The 27,242-nt window shown below is 37.8% G+C and overlaps 1 protein-coding gene across 3 annotated transcripts in view; it reads left to right on the top strand.

Moving 5' to 3' along the window:
• Positions 1-27,242, top strand: part of LOC139473085 (nuclear receptor subfamily 5 group A member 2-like) — a 230,188-nt gene that overhangs the window by 177,347 nt on the left and 25,599 nt on the right. For all 3 annotated transcript variants that reach the window (XM_071255598.1, XM_071255599.1, XM_071255600.1), the window contains one exon: positions 16,711-17,420. In XM_071255598.1, the coding sequence (XP_071111699.1) occupies positions 16,711-17,420 (710 nt within the window). The remainder of the gene's footprint in view (positions 1-16,710; positions 17,421-27,242) is intronic.

The raw sequence follows: 27,242 nt of genomic DNA on the forward strand, positions 1-27,242 counted from the left end.
AGGCATCAATAGTGGTCTTCTGATCGTGGTTGCCACAAATAACGGTGAGTAAATAACATATTCTCCAAAATTAATGTAAACAATATTGAATGAAAGTTTGAATGAAGTTAATATAAAAAGTATTACAAGCATAAGTCCAGATATTAAATGAACATGTTTTTATGGCCAGATAGTGTGATTATGGGATTAAATTGCGTACTTCAGTTCGTATCTGTTGACTGGTACTTCCAGTGTTACTTGCTCATGGTAATCAGCTGGTAATGTGTTTTCGTTGGGGGAAAAGCATCATGTCAGTGTCGGAGTTTATTATAAATGTACACATATTTTGGGAGCCATTTACCGCATGCCATAACTGAGTTAGCGCTATATTGAAGGGTGCAAATTGCAAGGGAACACTGTACATGGTACTCCGACAATTACAAGTAATGAACTTCACAAATATGTCAAAACTACTTATTGGTCACATACTGGAATAAAAGTATAACTAAGATGTCGTCTCAGTTTTACAGAGAATAATGATGTTAATGATTGCCATATTTTACTTACTGAAATACTTTCAGTAATAGAGACGAGAAGGCCTTCTTTTACACGTCTCCCCATACAGTACAGGTAGAGATCCAAAGTGTGGCCATATTTCTCTTTGTTGTTTCTAGAACGGTGACCTACCAATTATTTCAAGTCTTGACTCCTGTAGATGAGTAAATTGATGAGTTTTATGTAAATAAGTAAATTGAGTTATGCGTAATGATGTGCAAACAACATCAAATAATGCCAAAGTATACTATGAAGTGATTGTATTGAAGTTCAGTTCAAACATTTGAAAGTTGTTCTTAAAGATAGTTTTGAGCATGCACAAAACAAAACCACCTTGTGGGTGGTTGCAAGTCACCATAATCTCTTTAGTTACAAATTAATAAAATAAATAATAAAACCTTTTTTAATTATATACTTTTAATAAAATTATAAAAAAGTTTTATAATTTCTGTATTCTGAATAAGCTCCTGTCCCCCAATAAGCGCCCCCTATTACTACATTACAAATATTAACTGTCATGAGTTCCTAGGCATACGATCAATGTTTTGGTCCAGTTAGGTTGACACAAAATTTTCAATCCACCAGGAGTACCCAAACAAGCATCCCCTTTGGCAGATGACTTAGTTAGTGCCAGGTGTGCTTAATAGGGTGAATATGATTGTAAGTATATGCTTATGTTTTGATTAGTTATCAAACTTGGAATAAGTTTGTCATTCTTAGTACATCCAAAGAAATTAATCCCTTCACCAGTGCTCTCTCAGCTGCTCCATTTTAGAGATCATTCAGTTGATCCATATTGCCAACAAGCAACGTCAGGTTTTATGAAATAATAATATAAGAATAAACTGATTTATGAAAGATGCCCTGCAGCTTGTGTAGTGAGCACTTAGCTATGATCATGATGATGTTAATGAGATTGAGAGGAATATTGTTTGATATGATACATTTTAACTTGTGAAATACAGCTGTAAATAGTAAAGTTTATACTATCAGATATCCAATTTTATTAAAATCAGATCTTTGTTCTTGCGACTGCTAGACAAAGATCTGAGGACACCCCATTACAGGTTACATGAGACCGACCTTGTGCGAACTTTGACCGACCAAATGACTGACTGACAAGAAGTCGACATTAGCCAATCAGAAGGCAGCTTTCTCCCAATTTCAAATTGGCGACTATGTTTCGAAACATATTTTGAATAATTATCGATTAAAAATTTGAAACCTGAACAAAAGAACATTCTGGAATGGCTAAATAGATGGTCTAGATTGTATCGATTCAGTTGTTAAGCCTATAACTATCGTTCGGAATACCCTGTGTTAAGGTTTTCAAGGTTGCATGATCAGAATTCACATTCTGACTTTCACGATCTGGTAAGCGGCGCACTGATTGGTCGGATGAAAGGTTGTTCTGTCGTGACCCCTAATGGGCCATCCTTAGATCTGTTTAGCGATAGCGAGAACTAAGATCTGATTGTAGCAGGTTAGGGTGGTGTAAATATCACAGTTAAGACCAACGCCTGCTGGGGGTGAGTTGCGACCAAAAAGCCACAAATTTATTTTCCATACCAATATTCACCCTGGAACATAATTGAACAAATAATAAATAAATAATTATACTCATTGAAACATTGCACTTATCACCGTTATTTATATAATAATTAAAATGCATTCACCACAATATTATATGATGGTTTCCATATTACTTCAACTGCATCAATGCACTTGAATATACAAGATGTATATAATACAGACATGAAATATAAACACTGAATAACTAAATTATTATGCCTACCGAATGTATGGCACTCAGGTGATAGTAGGCCAAATCACTCGTCACTCAGATCCATCTATAAATAACATACACATGTCATTCTAACTTTAATATAAATATCAGAAAATAATATACATAGTAATCTACTGCCATATTAATTCAATCTAAACCTACTACCAACATTATCTCAAATAGAATGTCATAGATAAACCTACATAAATATACATATTACCTGTGCTGTAATATGCTCATGATTATAAACAACACACATTTCTCATGGCAAACAATATGGCGGACACAAATACTTATATCTGTCGCCTTTATCATAAAAACATATTATAGTACATTACATCAGAGAATCATAACCATGAATGGAGTGTTTATTATCGTTACTGTACTTATGACATAAATTACATTCATACACTCAAATCACACAAGTATATCTACACTAAAATAATGTTTAAATTATACATGCTGTACTAAAACAAATATTACATCCTACATAATGTTTATAATCTAGTATTAAAACTAACCTTTGGAGATTTATAGTGAAGATGAAGCTGTGAAAGTCCTGGGCACAATACGTGTCAAAATATGACTCTCATGTCGTGACTGTCCAGAGAGAGCTGTATATAGTAGACTGACTTAGTGCTTGTGTTAGTATAGAAGCTTGCCCTCTAAAAGCAAGACAAAAGAATACTCTCGCCCCTCACAATAAACAAAAGAACTTGCCAGCCCAAGTTCAGCTTGGAGCAATCAGGCTGGAAACTTGTACCGTACATGATCTAATAAAATACACCAATTACACTGTCTAAAACCAATACCATATATATACAGATAAATTATTGAAATGACACTGCCACATGATTTTAATGAGATTGTCAGATATCAGATACTTTGGTATCTCACAGTTTCTTTGTCTGTACATGCAGCCCTTATCTAGAGGCCTGTAGCCCAAATAACTCTCCAGGGAAGCTAGTTTTACTGTAAAAAAATAGCCATATCCATCCACTGAAATGTAGTGAGACAATCCCCATATTGACAATATTTGTAACTAATCCAGCATCTAGTCACTGAAAAACAGATTCCAGTTCTTATATGATTAATTCACAAGGATAAACCAATAGTGCAACTTTTCCAATATTATTCCAACATTTTGCTACAAAAGTACATGCAAACACTCTTTTGCAAGTGTAAAGGGCAAGTCATTTATGTACAATTACATTGCTGCCTGTACACTGGTACAGGGCCCATCATAATGTGAAATAATCTGTCTCTATTAGTTAGAATAAATCAAATTTAAATCAGGACAATGAAATGTGTTTTTTCATGACTGGATACTTAAAGACCTGAAAAATCTGTACCTATTTTTCCTCATCAAATTCTTAACTTTATTTTTAATTTAATTTAATGAATGACATGGATGTCTTGTAATATATATTTAGCATCAACAACCTTTGAACAGTGCCCTGGATATTAATGTTTTATCATATAATGGGTACGTTTCCTGGCAGGATCAAAGCCATCAGATAAAAACAGTATCTCTTGAGTATAGGGATAATGATGCTAATATGAAAGGTCAGGTAGGTACTACTTACAGTATATACAAACAGACATGTGATCCAGCCAGAATTTACCATATATATTATATCCGGGAATATGGAGAAACTGTTCTGGCATAATTGTTATCATTATCAAGAAAATAGTCAAAGATAGTGAAAATCAGTGTCTAACTGGGATTTCGCAGAGGCATTTTACAGGTGTGGGCAACTTTAAAAATATAAATTGCAAAACAATTTACCTGGGCCAAGTACACTTGCTTAGCAGTTGCCATATCTCTGTGATCATTAGATTTGCCCGAAATATGTCCAAATTGTTACCTTATTTCATTTTGTTGCTGTGTGTACATCTGATTCTGCACTTCATAACGTTATGACAGGACAGGTAGACTCTAAACGAACGTGACGTACCATAGCCTAAGGTTAGAGTAGATTCCTATTTGATATAGGGCAGTTACTCTATGGGGTGGACTGGTGGATTGCAGCGAAAGGCACATAGAAACAATATGTGTGGGCAGTTGTTATTTTGCCTATATGTAGCTATGCCACTGTCAAAGAATGAGGTGAGTGAGTTAAAAATTTACATCGCATCGGCAATATTGCAGCCATATTGCGATGAAAACAAGTTAATTATTATTAAATTACTGTCGACAAAGGACAGTAAAACAGAAAGTCATGTATCACAGCTAAGGTATAAACAAACCAGTTCACAATAAAAACAAAAAGTTCTTCAGTAGATTAGATACAAGATAAAACTGGGCTATATACCACCAGCAACCAAAGCTAGATAGACCACCTAACTGGGGATCACGGGGACTTACAGTGCTTTTGCTTTCTGCATGATTCCCAGCAGGATTTATGTCATCACTTTGGTCACAAGTGGTCATATTCAGTGCTAACCAATATTAAAAAATCAAACCGTAGTCAAGTAATTAAAACACTAATTGATATTATACACTTTTATTTAGATGGACTTGCGTGCCAGAGTCAAGAGGACAATAATTTTATACAAATATTACCCCGAGTGCATGGCACCGCCTTCAATAATATCAGTTGTTAATAATATCACACTAATTTAAAACAATTCAAAATTCAAAATTTATCAAATAACTCTATTTCTTTAAAAAAAATGAGAATAAAACGAATGTTGATAAAAAGACCCTTTGAAGACCTTGTGAGAGAAAAGTCTATACAGTCAAGCAAAATATGCTTGACTGTAATTCTTTCATCACAAGGGACGCAAAACGGATGATCTTCACCTGATAGCAAATATTGATGGGTGTATGCGACATCGTCGTAACACAACTTCTTCGTTTCGTGACTGGCTACCCAAGTAGGTATATCCTAGAGTTGGTTTTATTGCCTGCAGTTTGTTCTTACCTAACTGGGTATTCATTTCTTTGCCTTAAATGTTTGACATAATCTTTTATACAAGATTTGAAATCAGAGTGTGGAATCAGAATGTTAGAGACACACTTTTCAAGGGCAGCCTTAGCTGCAGCGTCAGCTTTTGTATTGCCCACGATGCCAACATGGCTTGGTAACCAACAAAATATGATGTCGCATTGGCCAGTAGACAGATCATTGTACAAGTACATGGATGATTTAGAGAGAGATTTTTTATAGCTTGAAGGCATGAAAGAGAATCAGAAAAAATGATAAATTGTTTACTGTAAGACTGATGTTGAATGAAGTCCAAGGGTGTTTTTATAGTGCTTGCCTCAGCAGTAAAAATAGAGCTATTGTCTGGGATTCTAGTAGATATGATTTTTGATCCAATGACATTGGCACTGGAAACTTTACCACTATCCTTGGATCCATCCATGAAGATTGAACGATGTGAATAATATTTGCGTCATACTTGTAAATATTCCTGTTGGTATTTAAATCATTTGTGTCAGATTTCTTTAATTGAGTGAGTGAGAGGTCCACTTCTGGTCTGACAAACTGCCAAGGAGGAGTAGACAGAAGTCAATAAGAAGTGATTCAATATAAATCTAAATTAGCAGCAATGACATGCGTTTGGATACGATAGCCGAGTGGTGGAACAAAATTGGGCTTACAGTAGAACAGTTCCTCATAAAGAGGATTGAATACACAGGCATATGCTGGGTTTGAAGGGTTCGAAGCCAATTAAGTGATATATTGTAGTGATAGATCATCAGGAACTGACCACGAAAATTCATCCGAAAGGGTTGCATCTGTGAGTGAAAGGTCCAAGGCTGAATAACTACCTGTTGCAGGGTGTAAATATGTTTTGGAACCATCATCAAAAACACAGACTATTGTCAGATATGAAATCCTCTAGCGTGTGCCCCTTGGTGTTAGTGCTGCTACTTCCCCATAAAGGGTTATGTCCGTTAAAATCACCCATGATTATGCAGGGCTGAGGGAGCTGGTCATATAAGGACTGAAGCTCAGATCGCTGAAGCGTAGAAGATGGAGGTATGTACAAAGCGCACAGAGTAAATGCAAGGTGCAAAGTTAGACGGACGGCAACAGCCTGAAGAGTAGTGTTAAGATGAACAGGGCTTGTATAATACCCTGCCTCACCAAGATAGATGAACCGCCAGTGGCTTTGTTGACTGGTGGAGAAAAGGAATGGTAAGCATTATTCTGACGCAAATCAAATTTATCTGTCTGCTTTAAATATGTTTCTTGAAGACAGAAAACAGAAGGTTTAACAGCTTGTACCAATAACTGTACTTCATTAAAATTGGTCCTAAGTCCTCTGCAGTTCCACTGAATTAGTGGGTAGTTAGTGTTCATGTTACAGGACAGGAGATCTGTTTCTAGCCCGAGGCGAATGACTATTTTTTCACGTTCGGGGATGAGGTGTGACATCCATGTCCTCTAGAAGCTGAAATTTGTTGAAAAGTTGGACAGGATTACGTTTACCTTTTGATATTCAATCAGATTTCTGTGTATAGTTAAATGTCTTGCTGGCATTTACCACAGAGGGAGATGGTGAACGAGATGTTGAACGAGATGGTGATTTGGATGGAGAGTTTGTTTGGGTAGATGCAACAGACTGAGTATTGAGAAGTGAATATTCCTTGGTCTTAACCCAGGTGATGTCTGTCTGGCATTCAACAGAGTGAACAGATTTGGAGCCTTTTGGAGATGTACTTGTAACGGCTGCTGAATATGATACAGCTGTAGTTGGAGTGGTAGATGACATTATCAAATGTTTGACATCTGAAAAAGAAATATTCCTCTCAGTTTTCATTTTTACTATCTGGTGTTGTAGTTGCCAGACAGGACAGGATTTTGATCTCCAGAGCAGTTTCCACATTTCGGATTGTTTGAGCAGTCTAATGTATCATGATCAGATTGTCCACATCGGTGACACTTCTTTCTGTTTGTACATGATTGGGCACCATGCCCAAACTGTTGACATGAGTAACACCGGAGTGGATCGGTATGTACCTGTCCACACCAATATTACAATAACCTGCTTTGATAGATTTTGGTGGAACCTGAAGAGAAAAGGTTAAGAGATACGTGTTTAACTTTTCAATTTGACCGTTTTGTCTCTTGGTAAATCGTTTGACACCTGTTACACCCTGGCCTGTCAGTTCAAAAGCTATATCATCTTCAGACATGTCCGAAAGACAACGTTCCCGGTCCCTGACAATGCCTTTAGAACTGTTGAGTGACACTGTAACTGGCACAGAAACATGATGTTTGTGAAGCTGATTGTGAAGCAGATTTACATTCAACTAGGATACAGCCAGATCATATCTTTTTCATGGTCACGACATCTCCAGTGATACCTTAAATTGCTTTGTGAGGAGCACAGGGATTTATCTTCAAAGGTCCATCATCAGATGCTGAGATCACCAAAAATCGAGAACAAACGTCAGACTTGTTTCTTGAAACAGTATCATCATCAGATGTACTATCTTCTAACGTACATTTTAGTTGTTTTGGGGGTATCATGGTAAATGTATAGAGGTTCATCGTCCCAGCTCCCCACCCACCATGGAGTATCAATAAGACAATGCTATACCCCAGTGGGTCTCCAACTGACAGCACCAAGGACACTAGGGCGGTATACTCAAGCAGAAGTATTAATGCAAGATTAAATTATAATAGATCTACCGGATTGGCCAATGAGCCACCGCCTTCTGGGCAATGATTTGTATTCATTTATTTTTAACATATATTGAAATTTAATGAACTGAGTGACCAAGACCCAAAAATATACAATTAAACATAACATTTATGTGCAAAACAAAGCTACTTCACATTGTAATGAACCATTATAAATTCAATGGATTTGTCCAAGTTGAAAACAAATTAATATATGACTGTCATGATCCATCATCGGAAATAGAATATCAACAAATCTGTATTGAAATATGCAAGTTAACCCTTTTGTTACACTATTTAAGTGTTCATTTTATAACTGGACTTATGTTTGTAATCTATTTGATTAATTGTATTCAAAATTGTATTTAATAAAATTAACATAATAATTTCGGCAAAATCGTGTCCCTACAATACTTACCACTTCCATTCAGCTCGTTCCATAGAACCCGCTTTACCACATACCGGCTAACTCATATTTATCAATGCAACAATGATCTTATTTTCTTCTGTTTTATTTTTTGACGAGTCTACACATCAAGATAAACATTTGTCATGGTTAACTTTCAGTGAGAAAATATCTCAAATCACATGCTGTCATCGATGCCATATGTAGAGGTCACAATACGATCACTTTGATACATAAATATATATTGTTGTGAACCTCACAGTTGCAGTTTTAGTTGCAAATAATTATTCAAAACAATATGTAAAGCGTCAGTCTTTTCTGATTTCAGCGTTTGTTTAAAATCGAGAGAAAAGTCTGGTCACATGATATGCAAATTAGCCTGTGGCAGTGCTGTTTTGCGAAGTTATGTTACTTCTGAAAATGATGATTAATTAAAAACTAGATTACGTTTTAGGATATTTGCATACATTTTCTTCAGAAAATGTTTATAAATAAATCTCAGGTAGGTGGTTGTAGTATGTCATTCCCAAGCTGGATATACCTGGTGACCTGTCAGGACCAGCACCATTTCTACAACTGAGTAGCTGAAATACACAAGCGGTATACTTTGTTACACAGTGGTTTTTGCTTGGTAATATGATCTCCGTTTTATGTCTCCAAGACAAGCCATCCCTAGGCCCCTCTGCATAAGGACCAGCACTGAGCCTGTTCATGGAATGTCATTTTGTAACTTGAAACTCCACAATCTCTGCTCAGATCAGAGCACATTTACTGTCCACTGGAGGATATACTAGGTAATTAACATTTAATACATCATCATCACCGAAAAATAAATGTAAGTAATAAAAGGTAATATTTGAAAATTACTAATACAAAGCGGATGTTTTATTTTTCAACTTTACCTGCTGTTTACCGGTACTTCCTGTGTGGAACAATGGTGTCAACAATTATTTTTACTCATCGTTAATGTTGAGTTGCATTATCACAAATATATAGATATGTAAGTTAATATGTGCAAGCATGCAAGGTAGTAGTATTTGTAAGAGACATATTTATCTAAAGGGGTTAAATACTTAGAGCAGTCGTTTTCTGCGTACTCCTAACCACAAAATTTATGATCGTTCAATTCTGTTTTTTTCCCGCAAAAATTATATTCTAATAAGCGCCCCCCTATTTCTGATTTTGAGATCACCCTGGGCTCTTCTTACGTCTAATACGGTATAAGATAAAGAGCTTTTGAGGATGGTATGTTTTGGTATGGTAAATAGCCTGTATTAGGAATAAACACTATGTATTTAGTTCACCAAGGCTAAATACAATGTTTATTCCTAATACAAGATATTTACCAGCCCAAATCACACTCAAGTGATAACCTCTATTTGTTTCATCACATATGTTCTTAAATTTCATTAACCGATAAGACTACCAAATGTTCCTCTGGTTGGGAAAATGCACGGTAGCATTTCCCGTAACCTTATTAAGAAGTAATTATGACTTTTACTTTCACTCTAAATGGTAGTTCATAATTTCTTAATATCAACCAATGTTTGGTCATGATATAGCCATAGCTCAAAATGATATGGCGTTATTACAAATACATAGGTATGTATCCAGGTAGATAATATTGCCCAGACTTGTAACACATAGTGATCTCATGCAAAGAGAACTGTGCTTTTGTTTCGAGCTTTATCCCAACAATTTTTAAGATTTGCAAGTAACTATGACATTCCTGTCAAAAACCGAAACCGAACCGAACTCGCAGGGTTACATCCTGCGGACAATGTTGAAGCTCCGTTCATTGATCAGTAGGAGTTAGCTGGACTGTGTGACATGCACATGCAATGCTAAAGTTTCAGAACACCTCATTATGAATTTCATGTTCACCGCAGCCATCACAAATAAGAACTAAGGGACGGACCTTTTGATATTTTGGGTGAGGGGAGACCTGGGATTTCATCGAAAATATAAATTGTCCCCGATACTGCTTTAAAATAATAATTATGTTTCAGGCTTCTTAAAAATAATAATTATGTTTCAGACTTCTTAAAAAGTAAAGAAACTATCTGCCACGAAAATTACATTGTTATTGTTAAATACGTATGTAAGTGGTTGTTTGGCTATTCACTTGCTTGTCCCTGTCTGGTGACCTGCTGACCCTGAGAGTGCGACTCAGTTGAGCGCACGTTGTAAATTATAATATCTTGTTTTGCTTTGTATTTGCTCTTGTCCTTACTTTTGGCTAGAAATATGTTGTAGCTAGCAGTATCACGAGGGCTACATATGGTTTTATGCGTCCAACGTTAGGTTTATACAACTCCGGCTCATTGTATAAACCTTAATGCGGGACCCGTAAAACATGTGTACCCCTCGTGATAATGCTGCAATGAATTTATCTTACCAATATGTTTTTATATGACATTGTAAAAAAATTAAAACAAATTCAAAGATGATAGAAAAGAGCAGTTCAATTGAGCTGAGGTTCACTTGTGGTATGTCATTTGACTTTCATTGACTCTGAAAAAGTGTGCGGCTTTTTTGCTTTGAAGCAGGGTGTAAGGGATTTATTCTCGCGCAGAGAAATCCACATGCAGCCCGCCTTGTTCAGGGCGGGGTCAAAGGTATTTATTCTCCCCGCTGAGAATTTTATTTCCCTCCAAGGCGGGATAGATAGTATTTTATCAAGATCACGTGAACCAACCAGATCTCATCATTCTGACTTGGAGGTGTGTTGATATATGGTGTTTAGAAAATCAAAACACATGTATACCTGCAGTGTTACGACATTTTCTACAGATTTAGACATGGACGTTAGGATTATATTCCACATAATTACTTTTATGTTTGAATGGACATTGTTTCTTTTTTCACATGTAATGTTTGAAAATGAGTTGAACATGTCATAAACACATTGATTAAGTAAGCACTGACTGCAGTGTCAGATCTATCCAAGGTTTGCAGTCTCTTCCTTTTGTATTGGCTGCTTGGTGTTAATTAGGAGTAGCTTCCCTTGAAGAATGTTGTGGAAAAGTTGGGCCAACACAAGAAAACTGACTGAAATATTGCAAGCCTTTGCCCATATATTGTGATTTGTTGAATGAACTGTGTAGGATATGAAGAATTTAGCCTATAATCTCTGCACGCCCAAACCAGGTTTTAACATAATTTCCGACCATAATACATTAGGGGCTGGTCGCGGGACCCCTTTCGGAAACCATATTATCCGTTATAGATATATGGAAAGCTTGGAAATATGCATTTGATAGTTTCTCTAAAATAAATCAAACTACCAAAATAATGACTTCATAGCCATTTGAAATTATGAAAAAATCCAAATTTTCAGTGATTTTTAACTGCCTATGACTAGACCCTTATACTTCAAGACCTATGTCGAAAACAAGAAACAGTATGGTATCTGTGGAAAGAGCAGGCCCTGGGCAGTCCTCTCAATGCAGACAAGGAAAGGCCGGGGATAAAATTGTACAAAGAGTAACAAAATAGCAATAAATAAATCCACATGCTTACTTTTCACGCGGCCGAAGTGTGCGCAGAACGTTTACCCAAACTACAATACATTTCTGAAATCCTTAGGGTACCGGTATTACCTTTTTGACCGCATACTAGAAACTGGTACTTTACCGATGCCGCTATGACAGCAGACTCCTGCAGTTAGCCGATGCCACTATGACAGCAGACTCCTGCAGTTAGCCGATGCCACTATGACAGCAGACTCCTGCAGTTAGCCGATGCCACTATGACAGCAGACTCCTGCAGTTAGCCGATGCCACTATGACAGCAGACTCCTGCAGTTAGCCGATGCCATTATGACAGCAGACTCCTGCAGTTAGCAGATGCCACTATGACAGCAGACTCCTGCAGTTAGCCGATGCCACTATGACAGCAGACTCTTGCACTTAGCAGATGCCGCTAAATCTTCAGGTTAATATGCAACCACATCATAGATCATCTGTCATCTTGCTTCGTGTAGCGTTAGGTAAACAACATTGACAGCCATTGACAGTTGTGAGCTGTGAGTAACCGTGATGTAAGTCTAATTCTGTCATATCCAAGTTGGGGGTGGAGAGGCATTTATTTTGTAAGGAATCATATGGAGTAAGGAATTATATGGAGTAAGGAATCATATGGAGTAATGAAATCATATGGACTAAAGAATTATATGGAGTAATGAAATATGGAGTAAGGAATCATATAGAGTAAGGAATTATATGGAGTAATGAAATCATATGGAGTAAAGAATTTTATGGAGTAAGGAATCATATGTAGTAAGGAATCATATGGAGTAAGGAAATCAGGATACTGTAGATCATGAAATTAATCCGAAAAATGTGAGTCTGTGGACATATTGGAGTCCTTGGTCGCGTAAGGCTGAATGCATATTCCGGAAACAGTGACTTGCATAACAAGGCTCCCAGTATAGTGTAACAGAGTGTGAGATGGTGTTCAACATGCAGGTACTGTGCCAACTGTGCTCAGTCGGTTTACACAGTTCATCAAGCTGTCATGACAGTCGCTGACCGTGTATGATGATTGTTCTTGGTAACCTTTCAAAATAATCTTATTATTACAACTAAAAGCACTGCAAACATATGTGAGTTCAAAGGATTGCACCTTTTCATGTTACCACACTGGAAACCTTTTACCATCCTGCTCTTGGGGTCCTGGACATTTGAGACCATGTAAAGACAGAGAAGAATTGTTTGTGCAGTTCAATGATTCATTCCAACTGCTGTCACCTTCACTGTCTCTTGGCACTCTCTGTCTACTGTCTTGGTGTTGACTGCTGATCATCCAAGTGCTGTCACCTTCACTGTCTCTTGGCACTCTCTGTCTACTGTCTTGGTGTTGACTGCTGATCATCCAAGTGCTGTCACCTTCACTGTCCCATGGCACTCTCTGTCTACTGTCTTGGTGTTGACTGCTGATCATCCAAGTGCTGTCACCTTCACTGTCCCATGGCACTCTCTGTCTACTGTCTTGGTGTTGACTGCTGATCATCCAAGTGCTGTCACCTTCACTGTCTCATGGCATTCTCTGTCTACTGTCTTGGTGTTGACTGCTGATCATCCAAGTGCTGTCACCTTCACTGTCTCATGGCATTCTCTGTCTACAGTCTAGGTGTTGACTGCTGATCATCCAAGTGCTGTCACCTTCACTGTCTCATGGCAATCTCTGTCTTCTGTCTTGGTGTTTACTGCTGATCATCCAAGTGCTGTCACCTTCACTGTCCCATGGCACTCTCTGTCTACTGTCTTGGTGTTGACTGCTGATCATCCAAGTGCTGTCAACATTCACTGTCTCATGGCATTCTCTGTCTACTGTCTTGGTGTTGACTGCTGATCATCCAAGTGCTGTCACCTTCACTGTCTCATGGCATTCTCTGTCTACAGTCTAGGTGTTGACCGCTGATCATCCAAGTGCTGTCACCTTCACTGTCTCATGGCAATCTCTGTCTTCTGTCTTGGTGTTTACTGCTGATCATCCAAGTGCTGTCACCTTCACTGTCTCATGGCATTCTCTGTCTACAGTCTAGGTGTTGACCGCTGATCATCCAAGTGCTGTCACCTTCACTGTCTCATGGCAATCTCTGTCTTCTGTCTTGGTGTTGACTGCTGATCATCCAAGTGCTGTCACCTTCACTGTCTTGTGGCACTCACTGTCTACTGTCTTGGTGTTTACTGCTGATCATCCAAGTGCTGTCACCTTCACTGTCTCATGGCAATCTCTGTCTTCTGTCTTGGTGTTTACTGAAGATCATTCAAGTGCTGCCACCTTCACTGTCTCATGGCAATCTCTGTCTACTGTCTTGGGGTTGACTAAAGATCATTCAAGTGCTGCCACCTTCACTGTCTCATGGCACTCTCTGTCTACTGTCTTGGTGTTGACTGAAGATCATTCAAGTGCTGCCACCTTCACTGTCTCATGGCAATCTCTGTCTACTGTCTTGGGGTTGACTGAAGATCATTCAAGTGCTGCCACCTTCACTGTCTCATGGCAATCTCTGTCTTCTGTCTTGGTGTTGACTGCTTGACATCCAAGTGCTGTCACCTTCACTGTCTCATGGCAATCTCTGTCTTCTGTCTTGGTGTTGACTGCTGATCATCCAAGTGCTGTCACCTTCACTGTCTCATGGCAATCTCTGTCTACTGTCTTGGTGTTGACTGCTGATCATCCAAGTGCTGTCACCTTCACTGTCTCATGGCAATCTCTGTCTACTGTCTTGGTGTTGACTGAAGATCATCCAACTGCTGTCACCTTTACTGTCTTGTAACACTCTCTGTCTACTGTCTTGGTGTTGACTGAAGATCATCCAAGTGCTGTCACCTTCACTGTCTCATTGCACTCTCTGTCGGCAGTCTTGGTGTTTGCTGCTGATAATCCAACTGTTGTCTCATGGCACTCTCTGTCTACAGCCCCCTGAGAGGATATTTAAGACCACATTTATAAGTACATTTATTCTTACATCAGTTTTATATTTGTTAGTTTTAATCAATGGCTAAACTTCCGTACAATTGCCAGTGACTGAAGGGATGGTGTAAATCCTGCTGGGGTCCATGTAGGTAGCAAAGGTACTATAAGTCCCCATGGTCCCTAGTATGGTGATCTACCTTCAATTGCCGGCAATCTATAGCCTGTTTTTACAATGTATTGTTCTGGTTAGTAATAGCTTTTTATGGTCACATACTAGTTTTAAAAATTAATAAGTGATAAGTCTAGTGATTTTACCGTCCTTTGCTGACAGGTTTTTATATAGTCTAAATTAATGTTGTTTTTTATGTATAAATTGCATTAGTCACGATATTGCTGAAATATTGCCGATGTGACTTTAAATATTAACTCACTCACTCACCCACACTCTGTCTACAGTCTTGGTGTTGAGTGCTGATCATCCAACTGTTGTCTCCTGGCACTCTCTGTCTGCAGTCTTGGTGTTGACTGCTGATCATCCAACTGTTGTCTCATGGCACTCTCTGTCTGCAGTCTTGGTGTTGACTGCTGATTATCCAACTGTTGTCTCATGGCACTCTCTGTCTGCAGTCTTGGTGTTGACTGCTGATCATCCAACTGTTGTCTCATGGCACTCTCTGTCTACAGTCTTGGTGTTGACTGCTGATCATCCAACTGTTGTCTCATGGCACTCTCTGTCTACAGTCTTGGTGTTGACTGCTGATCATCCAACTGTTGTCTCATGGCACTCTCTGTCTACAGTCTTGGTGTTGACTGCTGATCATCCAACTGTTGTCTCATGGCACTCTCTGTCTGCAGTCTTGGTGTTGACTGCTGATCATCCAACTGTTGTCTCATGGCACTCTCTGTCTGCAGTCTTGGTGTTGACTGCCGATCAGTAGAGTTTTCAATAAATTCATGAGGCATTTTATGCCTGCATTAATTAGGTGGCACATTAATTTTATGATTAACAGTAGTTTTTCGGTTTTCTGAACATGCCGGAAAGAGCGATACATGTTGGTGAATGTCCATTAGTAGCTTGGATTCCAGGTGTTTTTGCAGTCACTGACTTCAATTTCAAATTGTTTAATGTATAAAAACAAACTGGCGATGTACCAAAGTGATACGTTGAGAATGTATTTTTATGTCAATACTTTTAGTAAGAAAAAAAACTTGAAGCTTGAAAGACTTGTCAAGCGTTTCCATTTGGATATTAACAGGTAAATAATAGTTTGTAGCATTTACAGGCTGTCAGCTTGGTATGTGAGCATAACCTGATCTGCACAGTCTATATAGTATTTTGATAAGCCATAATGTCGTTATGGGATGAAAGCAATTAAACCGTTGATGGATTAGAAATGATACTCTGTATGATAAATGTTCATAAGACAGAGCTAGTGTCATCATTTCTGAGGTGGTTTTGTTTGTTATCTCAGCACCTCCCACAGCACAACCTGATTGGCATATGTTGACATTACCCTGCCCCTGGTGGGTTTCTTTAGGCCAACTCCAAAGTTTATTGACATCATATATTTATTCCACAGACTTCTTACAGATGTCTCTGGGCAAATTCTTTTAGAACTAATCATGAAAAGGTCACAAGACACTTTGTGGTTACACATCTTCCTAAAGTGTTCATGCATGTATCTCTATTTCTGCAGATATGTTTAATGTATAACATAGTTGTTAAATGAATTTATATGAATACGTGACAAGTGAGGACTGTGTATATGCCATGTATTTGCTGTCACATTGAACTCCACCTACTAAGGGACATCACACTGGAAATGTGTGGTGGAATGTAATGATTGAGCTGCTTCTGGTTCGGTTTACAAATTGATTATCATATACCTTCACGTACCTTCTTTTTCTTCCTACAGCTGTGAGATCAGACAGAATGCGAGGAGGAAGAAACAAGTTTGGTCCAATGTACAAGCGAGACAGAGCATTAAAGCAGCAAGCTCTTCGCCAGCAGCAGCAGATAGTGTCCCATTGCCAGATGAGACTAGCGAATGGTATGGCAGCGATGCCTGGATCCCCAGAAGACATCAAGCCAGATCCAGCTCTGTTAAACATCTCTTACAGAATAGATTCACCCCCTGGAAGTATGGGTGGTCAGACCAGCATAACATGTCCATCTCCTCCTCTTGGTAACCATAACAATAATAGCAACAGTAACAACAGTAACAGCAACAGCAACAGCAACAGTAACCAAAACAACACTGCCCAACATACCTCGAGTCCACTGCCTCTAACCTCACACCATCGTGCTCTGTCACCACTAAACTCTTATCCTATGTCATCCTCCTACCCCTCAGTGATGGATGCTCTGCGCACCTACCACCCGTCAACACCTCAGATGTCCACAGCAATCATGCCTCCTCAACTAGTGGCAGATCTTAAGTCAAGTATGGCTGAGGAAGCCGAGGTCAAACACAAGCTATTAACATTTCTACAGACTGAATTTGGGCAGCTGGATGTAGCAGGACACCCAGAGCATTTTCTACAACTGATGTGTAAGATGACTGACCAGCTGCTCTTCCTCATGGTGGAGTGGGCACGCAGCTGCTTCTTTTTCAAGGAACTCAAGGCAAGTTGCATGTCTCTAAAACATTGGGGGTCAGTGAATGCTATGTGTTGGAGAAATAGCTCTTCATGTTCAGATTCGGCAACACAAGCCATCGAGAATGTGTTCCATTGTTAAATATGGCTTGATAATACTTTAAGACTATATATTATATCATCAGATACCATTCTCTGTTCATTTTATTATGGTATGTTCATCTGTCATCCATCTGTCATTAACTCTTGCATTTTCAGCATCACTTCTGAAACCACAAGACATGAGTCTGAAACTTTGCATGGAAGTTAACAGCTATGGTACATCTAAAACATGCTCACAGAATTCCAATCAAGTTTAACATGGATATCTTATTGAAAATGTCATTTTGGGCTCTTAAGTTAGCCTTTTCTGGTTGTACAATTATGAATTGTTATTCAGTAAGAAGGGCATATGTTCAATGGCATATGGAATGACTTTTTGCAAATTTGTATTTGTGACTCTGTTCTGACCTTTGGCATTCTTTACATACTGCATGATTTACTGCATTTTGAACATCACATTTAACTTTGCAAGGATGATCATGAACAAATTAAAAAAATAGTGTCTGCAACTGCAGCCTCATTGAAAATATCTTCATATGCCTCATATGCAGCGAATGTATGGTGTATGAAATAACCTTTGCTTATTTTATTTGGATACTTGTTCACCTACAGGACACTTGAAGATTTCATGAAGCTGATATTTAAGCAGCCTAAAATAAATGAGGATGCTTTAAGGTTTTGTTACAACTTGAATGTTGCCACTGCCACATATCGCTTTTAGCGCACCCTGATATAATCAGAGTGAACATATGTCATGAGTTTATGTTGTCATCCATCCATTGATGCTTCCTTTTTTATTGAACTTAAGAACTGTTCTTCAAAACTACCAAACATTATAATATTATATTACCATAACATTGTGCAATGTCAAGGGCTACAACAAAGGATACTTTTCATTTTCAGAAATTCAAAACAGTTTTTGCCATATCACATTTAGTGGAGAATACAGTCTTCTATATCCTCTCCAACAGAACTATTCCCCACATTACTTTAAAATCTTTGGAAGATGTTTTGAAATGGATGGTAGGTGAAATGAGGTTTGTGAAATCAATGGAATATCCAATTGTCATCTATATGTCGATTATACTAATAAGAGTGTTCATGCATAAAACCACAGGAATAACTGACTTTGAAGGTCAAGATCACAACAAACAATACAAAGAGCTTTGACCAGAATGACTTGTGATTATTAGCTCGCCTGGTCTTAAACTTATTACAAGTCGTCAGTTGTCGTCATATTCCATAAACTTTTTTTCTATTCTCTGAAATGACTGGATGGATTCTGTAGAAATGTGTGTGGTTTAAGTTGATGCAAGGCAATGAAACTGTGATTCTAATAATGCAGCCAGGTAGCCATGTTAAAATTGAAACACCTTAAAAAATCTCCTCCTTCAAAGCGTGAAGTGTGAAAGTTGCTGGATGAAATAGCCACCATACATAGTTAAGAGTTTGTTCAATGCTCATCAATGTAAATCAAATATGACTGCCAGCAAAACATGTGGTTTCCCTTCTGAACATGAATTTATAAAGCATCAATATTACCACAAACATTTTCACATTCAATCTGACTCTGGATATGTATATTGTCTCAATCCACTCGACATAGGTATGCCCACTCTTCCCCATATCATAGTGTACTCTTTATTACTGGACTTGTGGTTATGTATGTTTCAGCTGACTCAGATCATACACAGTTATGTAGTGGGAATAGGTAAATGAGAAATGTGAGAGTCATTGTGCTATGTTACTATTTCAACAAAGTATGGAACATCCAACATTTGTAGTATTTAAGATAGCTGTGTTCAATGAAAGTACAAAATGCCTTATGCATCACATCCAATACACAACACTCAACAGATGAGTACCTGAAGTGAGTGCTGGCTGGAAAACCATTTCAGTTGCATTTTGCTGGTTGTCTCTGTGACTGGAAACCTGCCTGAATATGCCAAAGTATATTCCTTTCTATACGAGGGCTGGTCAAAAAAGCAATACAAACAATTGTGAAAGTGTTTTTAATTTTATTTTGAACATAATCTCCCTACTTTTCAATACACTTCTCATATCCATAGTGAAGCTTTTCAATTCCAGTAAGGAAGAAGTTTTCTGAAGCCATCCTGAAAAAACGATTAACAGCAGCTTTGAGGTCATCATTGTCATCATGGCGCTTTCCACAAAGGTGTCCTTTCAGTTTAGCTGGAAATCACTTGGTGCCAGGTCTGGAGAGTATAGAGGGGGAAGGAAGCTCTTCGACACCACATTGTCACACAGCAGCCTTTGCAAGTCAGGATGTGTGAGAAGAGGCGTAGTCATGAAATAGTAGAACTCCAGCAGTTTTCTTTGAAAGAATCTCTCAGCCAATGAAACAAATAAGCATAGTAGGCACCGGTAATCTTCTTTCTATGTAATCAACAAGGATCACACCCTTTGCATCCCAGTGGCCATAACTTTCTTCACTGATCTTGTGTCCACACTAATGTGTCGTTGGTGTGTCCCCATGGTTTGTCGAGCAGTTTCTGCAGCAGTAACAAAGCGATCTTGAAGATGCTATCGCACAATCTGACGATCCTGACGGCGGGTGTTGACCCTTGGTCGGTCATCTGTAGTGTTGGTGGTCTGGTACCGTTGCTGGAGCCTGTATATGGTCCTTACGTGGACTCGAAATGCATTGGCTACTTGCGGGGCGGTTTGTCCAGCTTGCAATCGTGAAAGGGCTTGTCAATCTTGGCATGTGGTAGCAATTCAATAACGAATGAATGTATCCGATCTGGGTGGATTTTTATAGGGCAAGAAATGGGGGAAGGCATGTGCATTTCAATTTGCACGGAACTCACGTGCATGGGGGTTACCATAGCCGTTGCCGTGATGCGTTTGGGTGATCGCTTTTATTGACATCTGCTTTGTTTTTTTATCATCAAATATCATTTTTCCAGACAAGGTAATGTTAAATTTTAGAAACTTTGACAAAAATTACCAAGATATCTAAATGACAACTTTTCATGCAATGTTACTTGGGATGATATTTCTTTTGCGGTTCAGTATAGTTCCTTTTCAGTAGAAGTAGTCTTCAAACGACGCCATACCGCGCACTAAGAACATAATTTCTATAAGTAATACAATTAGTACTGAAGTAGATATGATACCCTGAGCCAGTGTTTGGATGAGAGATGTAATATCCTTGGACCTTTACCTTTCTATTGCTTGTCCCAAGCACTTCAGAGGGAGGCCTTTCGTCTGACAAGGAATGTATCCCTCTTCATCACGTCGAGCCGGGAGGTGCTCACTTACCAATGGCTCAAGTGTCTTTTCAAAGTACATGAAGGTTGTCCCAACCATGTATTCATCAAAAAGCTCTGTCTTCAGCATGTTGTTCATGCTAACATTCTTTGTTGACGCAGACAAGAGGAATTGTCACAGAATCCCCAATCTGTTAAGATCCATGTTTGTGGTTACTCTTCATCGAAAGTGTCTGCTGGGGCTCTTGATTTGTAAACATGTCAATGTTAACATCATAATTTTGTGATAAAATCTAGCTTCATCTTTGTGAAATCTTAAAACATGTTTAGACCCAAAAGTGATTTACTTGAAAGTAAATTTCTCTTTGTCTTCTAATTATTATTCTTAAATAATTTTGGTTGATCATTTTTCAGCTACAGTTTGTAACAGTATTCCTCATATATGCATAATCAATTACATTATTATACCCCCAACCTGTAAGGGCAGTGTTATATATAGTTATGTCACCGAATTCCGTCCTTCTGTCCGTCCTTTCGACTTCTTTCCTTCTGTCCTTCCAAAGACATTTTTGTTAGTGACATATTTTAACTTGAAAACTACTACATAGATTCTTTTCTAACTTGGTGGACACTTTTTATACCTATAGGAAGTGTGAAGTTTGATTTCAATATTTGGATTTTCTGAAACAATTACAGCTTTTGTTCATTTTTTTTACTTAGAATTGTTTTACAAAAACATTTGTGTGAACTATAACTAGGAAATTATTGCATGGATTTTTTCAAGTATAAGGGACAGTTTCCATACTAATAGAAGAAGTGCAGTGCAAAGTTTGATTTTGATATGTGTATTTTCTGAAAAAATATGATTTTGATGTTGTGAATATTTTTTTTACTTCAACGTTTGTGCGACCTATGAGGTCAAATCTACTTCATGGATTCCTATAAAATTAGGAAACAGTTTCCGTACTAAAAGAATAGCTGCAGTGCAAAGTTTAATTTTGAACTATATTTTCTGAAAATTAACATGATTTTTTTTCATGTTTTCAACTTAAAATATTTTTTTACTTCAACATTTGTGAAATCTGTAACTTAAAATCTACTTCATGGATTCTTTTCTAACTAGGGGTACAGTTTATATACTAATAGGCGAGGTGCAGTGCAAAGTTTGAATTTGACAGTTTCAGTCTACAGCAATCTATGAATTTACCTTCGTGTCCATTTCACACATGTTAAATCACCTTTCAATCATCGGCCAATTGATCAGTGATGACTAAAACATGTAACCACAGGTTCTTAGTTCAAGTTACGACGTTCATACTGTTTGGCCCTCTCTCTATGAAGGTTCATACTCCAAGGAACTCACACAATGTGAAAGTCATTTCTTAAATAGTATCATAGACAATTATATACTCTGCAAAAAAAAGAAACGCAGAAGTGATTTTAGATATATATATATATATATAGATATATATAATTTAGATAATGAACAGTTAATAATTGCACATCATTGTCATTGACCCAGGTTCCATATGGCACACATGGAACAGTAGATTTTCAAGATAAAGATTATCTGTTCTCAATATCTTGTATGGCCGCCATTAGAGTCCAAAAGTGACTATCATTTTCATTCTTTGGAAGCAATCAGATCCCGAATTGGGGCCTGGGGAATGTTAACCCACTCTGCTTGCAGTGCTTGTGCTATTTGAAGGAGGTTCAGTGGTTGTTGCTGACATGCTCCCAGTCGTTGATCCAATGCTTCCCATGCATTGTTGATTGGGTTAAAATCTGGAGACCAGGGCCCGGGATCATGAAACTAACTTAAGACCATATTTTGTCTTTAACTCTTAAGATTTAGACTTAAGACCAAATTTTGTCTTAAATCGGGGATCACGAAGCACAATCTATGAGAATATCTTAAGCCTAAGACAAAATTTGATCTCAAGTCCTAAGACTGCCCCTGAGTAGACTTAAGACACAATTTGTAGCAAGAAAGATGGCGGAGTTTCTTCGCCTCATGTGTAGCCTAGGGGCTAAAAAGGACAAAATAGCAATTCATCGGACATTTCGAGGCCGATTCAACCCTCTTGATCTGTACAACGACGAAGAGCTCTTTGAGAGATATAGATTTCGTCGTCCTACCATCTTTTTCATCGTTGGTCTAACCGGTGATGAACTGGCATAGATTCTACCCCACTCAGCGTTCCCACTGTCTCCCACCTATTATTCAAGTTTTGATATTCCTTCAGTTTTTTGCTACTGGGGTTTTTCACCTTCAGTTGCTCAGTCGCTTTGTGTCAGCCATATTGGATAGTGTTTACAAAATCATGTTATACGTACACCGGTAATGAGACGAAAAGACCATCACGTATATTTCAAAATCAGCTGCGATACCTACATCCTTGAATGCCTCATACATTTTAGAATCAAATGCCAAATGGTCTTTGTCACCAATACAAATTGGCTAGATGTAATGAAGCAAAATAAATGAGTCGTGAAACGAACGCTGAAAAAAGTGCTCTTGTTGGAAATGTAAACAAAGCCATTCGTCTATTCGTTGAGTACATTGGCTCAGTATTTTCAGAATAAACACGGGAAGAGAATCGTAGGGAGAATTAGGGAATATATACATTGCAATGATTTGATATTTTCAACAGAACTTGTCGAAGTTCCTGTCCAGCTATGACTGACGCAAAATCACGCACAACGACAACGGTATTTATCAAAATTCCCAAATTCTATATAAGCAACCCCTAAAGCCCTCTCTTGGGTTGCACACACCACTTTCGCCCCTTTCGGAAACACATTAAATGGCCTGGCAGGGCCCTTGTGCGAAATACGCATCAGTCGGAAAGCGCACGTTAAATCTCCAAAGTAAGTAAGTAAGTAAGTAGGTATTTATCAGTATTTATCTGAATTTCCGTTGGTTTCAATGAAAAATATAACAACAAATAACAGTACACAGATTGTCAGAATGGGTCTGATTACTTACATGTCACATTTATGTATATACGAACCCTGAATCAATGAAAGTCCCCTTGTAAAATCCCGCGTACTGTTGACAATCAACTCGCCATTTTGTAAAAGTCGGTCACTGGTAGTGATGTCATACGTCAATATATGTTGTACATATTAGGTAATTTCTTTGAGGTGAAGGTCCTTGAATGAAAGTACACACGATCATTGTGTCCTAGCAGGCTATTTACAGTTTCAATTATGATGTAGATCGTGCATGTCTTGTGTACATTTTTTCACACATTTAATTTCACTTTGGATATTAATCAATGTTCAATATGATATCATAAGTAGATATAGGCCACAACTTGTATGAACCTTTAATAATATCCTGTTTATTTGAACAATGTTTACATATGAAATTGATAAGTTTATAGTGTCGTATACGATATTTCTTTATTTTGGACAAGCGATACTAGATGAAATGTAAATGCAACTGCAACATGTATGTATTTCTAGGGTGTGTAATAGTCAATATTATAGGTTCATATAAACAGTGTCCACGAATAGCTGTATAACTAAACTGAAGATATAACTTAAAGAAAATTGATATTATTTTTCGTTAAAATATATGCACACATTTCTAGAAGAATTGTCCTTGTCTTGGAATTCTTTTTATGCCGTTTGATATACAAAACAGTGATATCTAACAATTCGCCTGGTGCGCGTTAGTCACAAACGACTTATGAATTATTTCTCTAGTTTTGCATTATATAATCAATGGGTTCATCCTTTATCAAATATTGTGACCCCATGATATTAAACTGTTTACTATATTTCTACAAGAATTGTAAAAAGTTTTAAAATATAACCCGTGCCATGTACCCAGTTGGTGGACGATTATCCTTATACGATTATCCTGTTAATTCTATACCAAGAGAGCTTTCTTCGCATCTTTTATGGTATAATTTTGAGACAAGATGATGAGAAATAATTACATAATAATGAACAAATACATGTACAATATTGAATAATAATTTTGTTTGGTTTGAAATAAAATTTTTAGTACTTGATTACGTAAAATTGATGCCAAACAGGTGTGTGTCTTGTCCAATTAGGATACACTGTACATTATCAAATTGTTTATCTATTCAAGACATTATTTACATGGTAAACGCAGTCTTTTTATGTTGTGTCAAAAAAGCGCCAAATTCCGTTTTAAACACATGGACTTTTTCCATATCATGAACGAAAATTAGGGGAGATATATATCAATCAAAATACCAGTGTCGTCTTTCTCCGACGTTGTCAAAGACAAACAAGCAGCCATGACGTCAAATAGAATTGTGTCATTTTCTTGGTAATCAATTACATTTGATGATACTGCTAGTGATCCAATTAGATAGGTGCAACATTAGTCAAATTACACTTGCACAATCAGGAGAATGTTGGAATCTAAGGACTAATTTATGGTTTACATAGGGCCATCCATTTCACTCATTTTTTATGAAGTATAATTTCATCATTTCTGATGGTTTTTTTATGCCTAAACATATACAGTTTCAATATCGATATTTGTGTTGGAATAGTTTGGTTCCTCGTGAACAAAACACCACGAAAATACACTGTCCTTACCCACAGCTAATTCTCACCAAGTGACCCTAGTAACAATAAACTAGTGCGAAGCATAGCAGAGTTATGCCCCCTTTCCTTTGAACGTGTGTAACCACTCTGTCGCTTTTTGACGTCATAGCGGTAAATCAGTTTTCGTCATTTACGTCAGGCTATTTTGTGCATTGAATTTATGTCGTTATTCATACTCATATAACTCCATTTGATATATATTTATGTCGTTCAAATATTAGGCAGTATTATGTTCGCTCACAGTTTCGGTAAAGCTGCTAAATAAATTTTTTTGTTGCACAGTACTTTTATTGGTGTACGCTAAAAAGCGGAGAAATTTCCTGTCTTTCGACGCAGAATAAATTCTCGGACAAAACTTAGCAGCGTCTTTTTTTCAAACCTGTTTAATATTTACAGTTAAATTTACACCATCAGATAGGAAATTTAATATTCTACAATTTTATAGCCAGAGGTAGATCCAGTGCCGGGTGAGTGCAATTCTCGCACAACCTTCTCTTTTTCCGATCTTAGGAAAATGTGCGTCAGAAAAATAACCTCGGCATCCAATGATTACAGTAGTGCGATATTACGTGCGCGTGTCCCTATGACGACAGTCTTAGACTTAGACTTAGCTAAGATTTTGTTGAGACCGTTTCAAGATCCAGTCTTAGACCGAATCTTAGCTAAGCAAAATCTTAAAAACTTAAGACAAAATTCGTGCTTAGCAAAATTTGAGCTAAGACCACTTTCATGATCCCGGGGCCTGGAGGGCCATGGCTGGACCTGGATGTTGTGATTACTCAAAAAGTCTGTTCTTAGTATTGCCGGGGGAGATCAGGCATCTTGTTGGAAAATGACTTTCAAGTATTCATTTTGTGTTCATAACGTTCCCTGTACACATCTCAGAGACCAAACTGAAGATCAGACATCTATGTCTCCTTTACTTACTGGGACGTGGCTGCCATGTCCATTTTCAGATGTTTTTTAAAATTTCCGTTCATTGTAACAAGTCACAGAGTTCTACCCTTGGAGTAGAGGAATCTTTTGCAGGTAGCGACTGAGAAGACAGTCAAGTTGAGATGCTTGTTTCATGACTCATGGTTTAAGCAATACCTTATGGGGCCTAAGGGGGACTGCTTCATGTGTTTGCTCCACCCCAGCCGCTATTGGTTTTCTGGCCCACATGCTATGACGTCTGTTAGAGATTTCATACCTCCTATATTGTTCTGAAAAGTGATTAGATGACATTGACGGTCATGGTCATGCCATATGAATAAGTCATCAACAATGTTTGTGGACTTGAGTACACTAATTTGACTTAATAGAGTATTTATGATTGGAATTGATCAGTATACATATGGCTATGGTGAAATCTGGAACAGCAACTTTTTTGTGACCTCTGTATAAGCTGGAGGTCACTGATACATTTTATGTCGCCTTGGATAAATCAGTCTAGGGTCTCAATGGAATGAAGTTGGTAACCTTTATATGAGGTCAGATTAACAACAGGTAACATTTTGTGGCTCCATGACATTTTGGATTTAATTCATGAAAAATCAAAACATGTTCAAAACGCATGTGATTAGATGAGATTGAAGGTCACAGCTTGTGTATCTTTTAATTTGGATATTTTTAGTTAGAAGTTGATAAGACATATATACATTTCTTGGATGGAGTCACCTGACTTGATACGGTCAGAATGGTTCATGATACTTGTTTGGAGGCATTCAGGTTACAGGGGATGGGGGCTGCTTTGCATGTGATGCAGACACTTTTCTAATTGGGTGTTTAGTTCTTACCTAGAACTTGACAACTACACAAGCAAGATCACCTCAAATCAGTGGATTTTGGATTATGTATTGCCTTTCATAGGAGGCAGTTAAAAGGTTGATAGAAAGCAATATATGGTAGGTCAGATATCAGTGACAAAGTAGTGTCTG

Source organism: Haliotis cracherodii, unplaced genomic scaffold, assembly GCF_022045235.1.
Source record: "Haliotis cracherodii isolate W230 unplaced genomic scaffold, xgHalCrac1.p SCAF_26, whole genome shotgun sequence".
In the NCBI taxonomy this organism is placed as follows: domain Eukaryota; kingdom Metazoa; phylum Mollusca; class Gastropoda; order Lepetellida; family Haliotidae; genus Haliotis; species Haliotis cracherodii.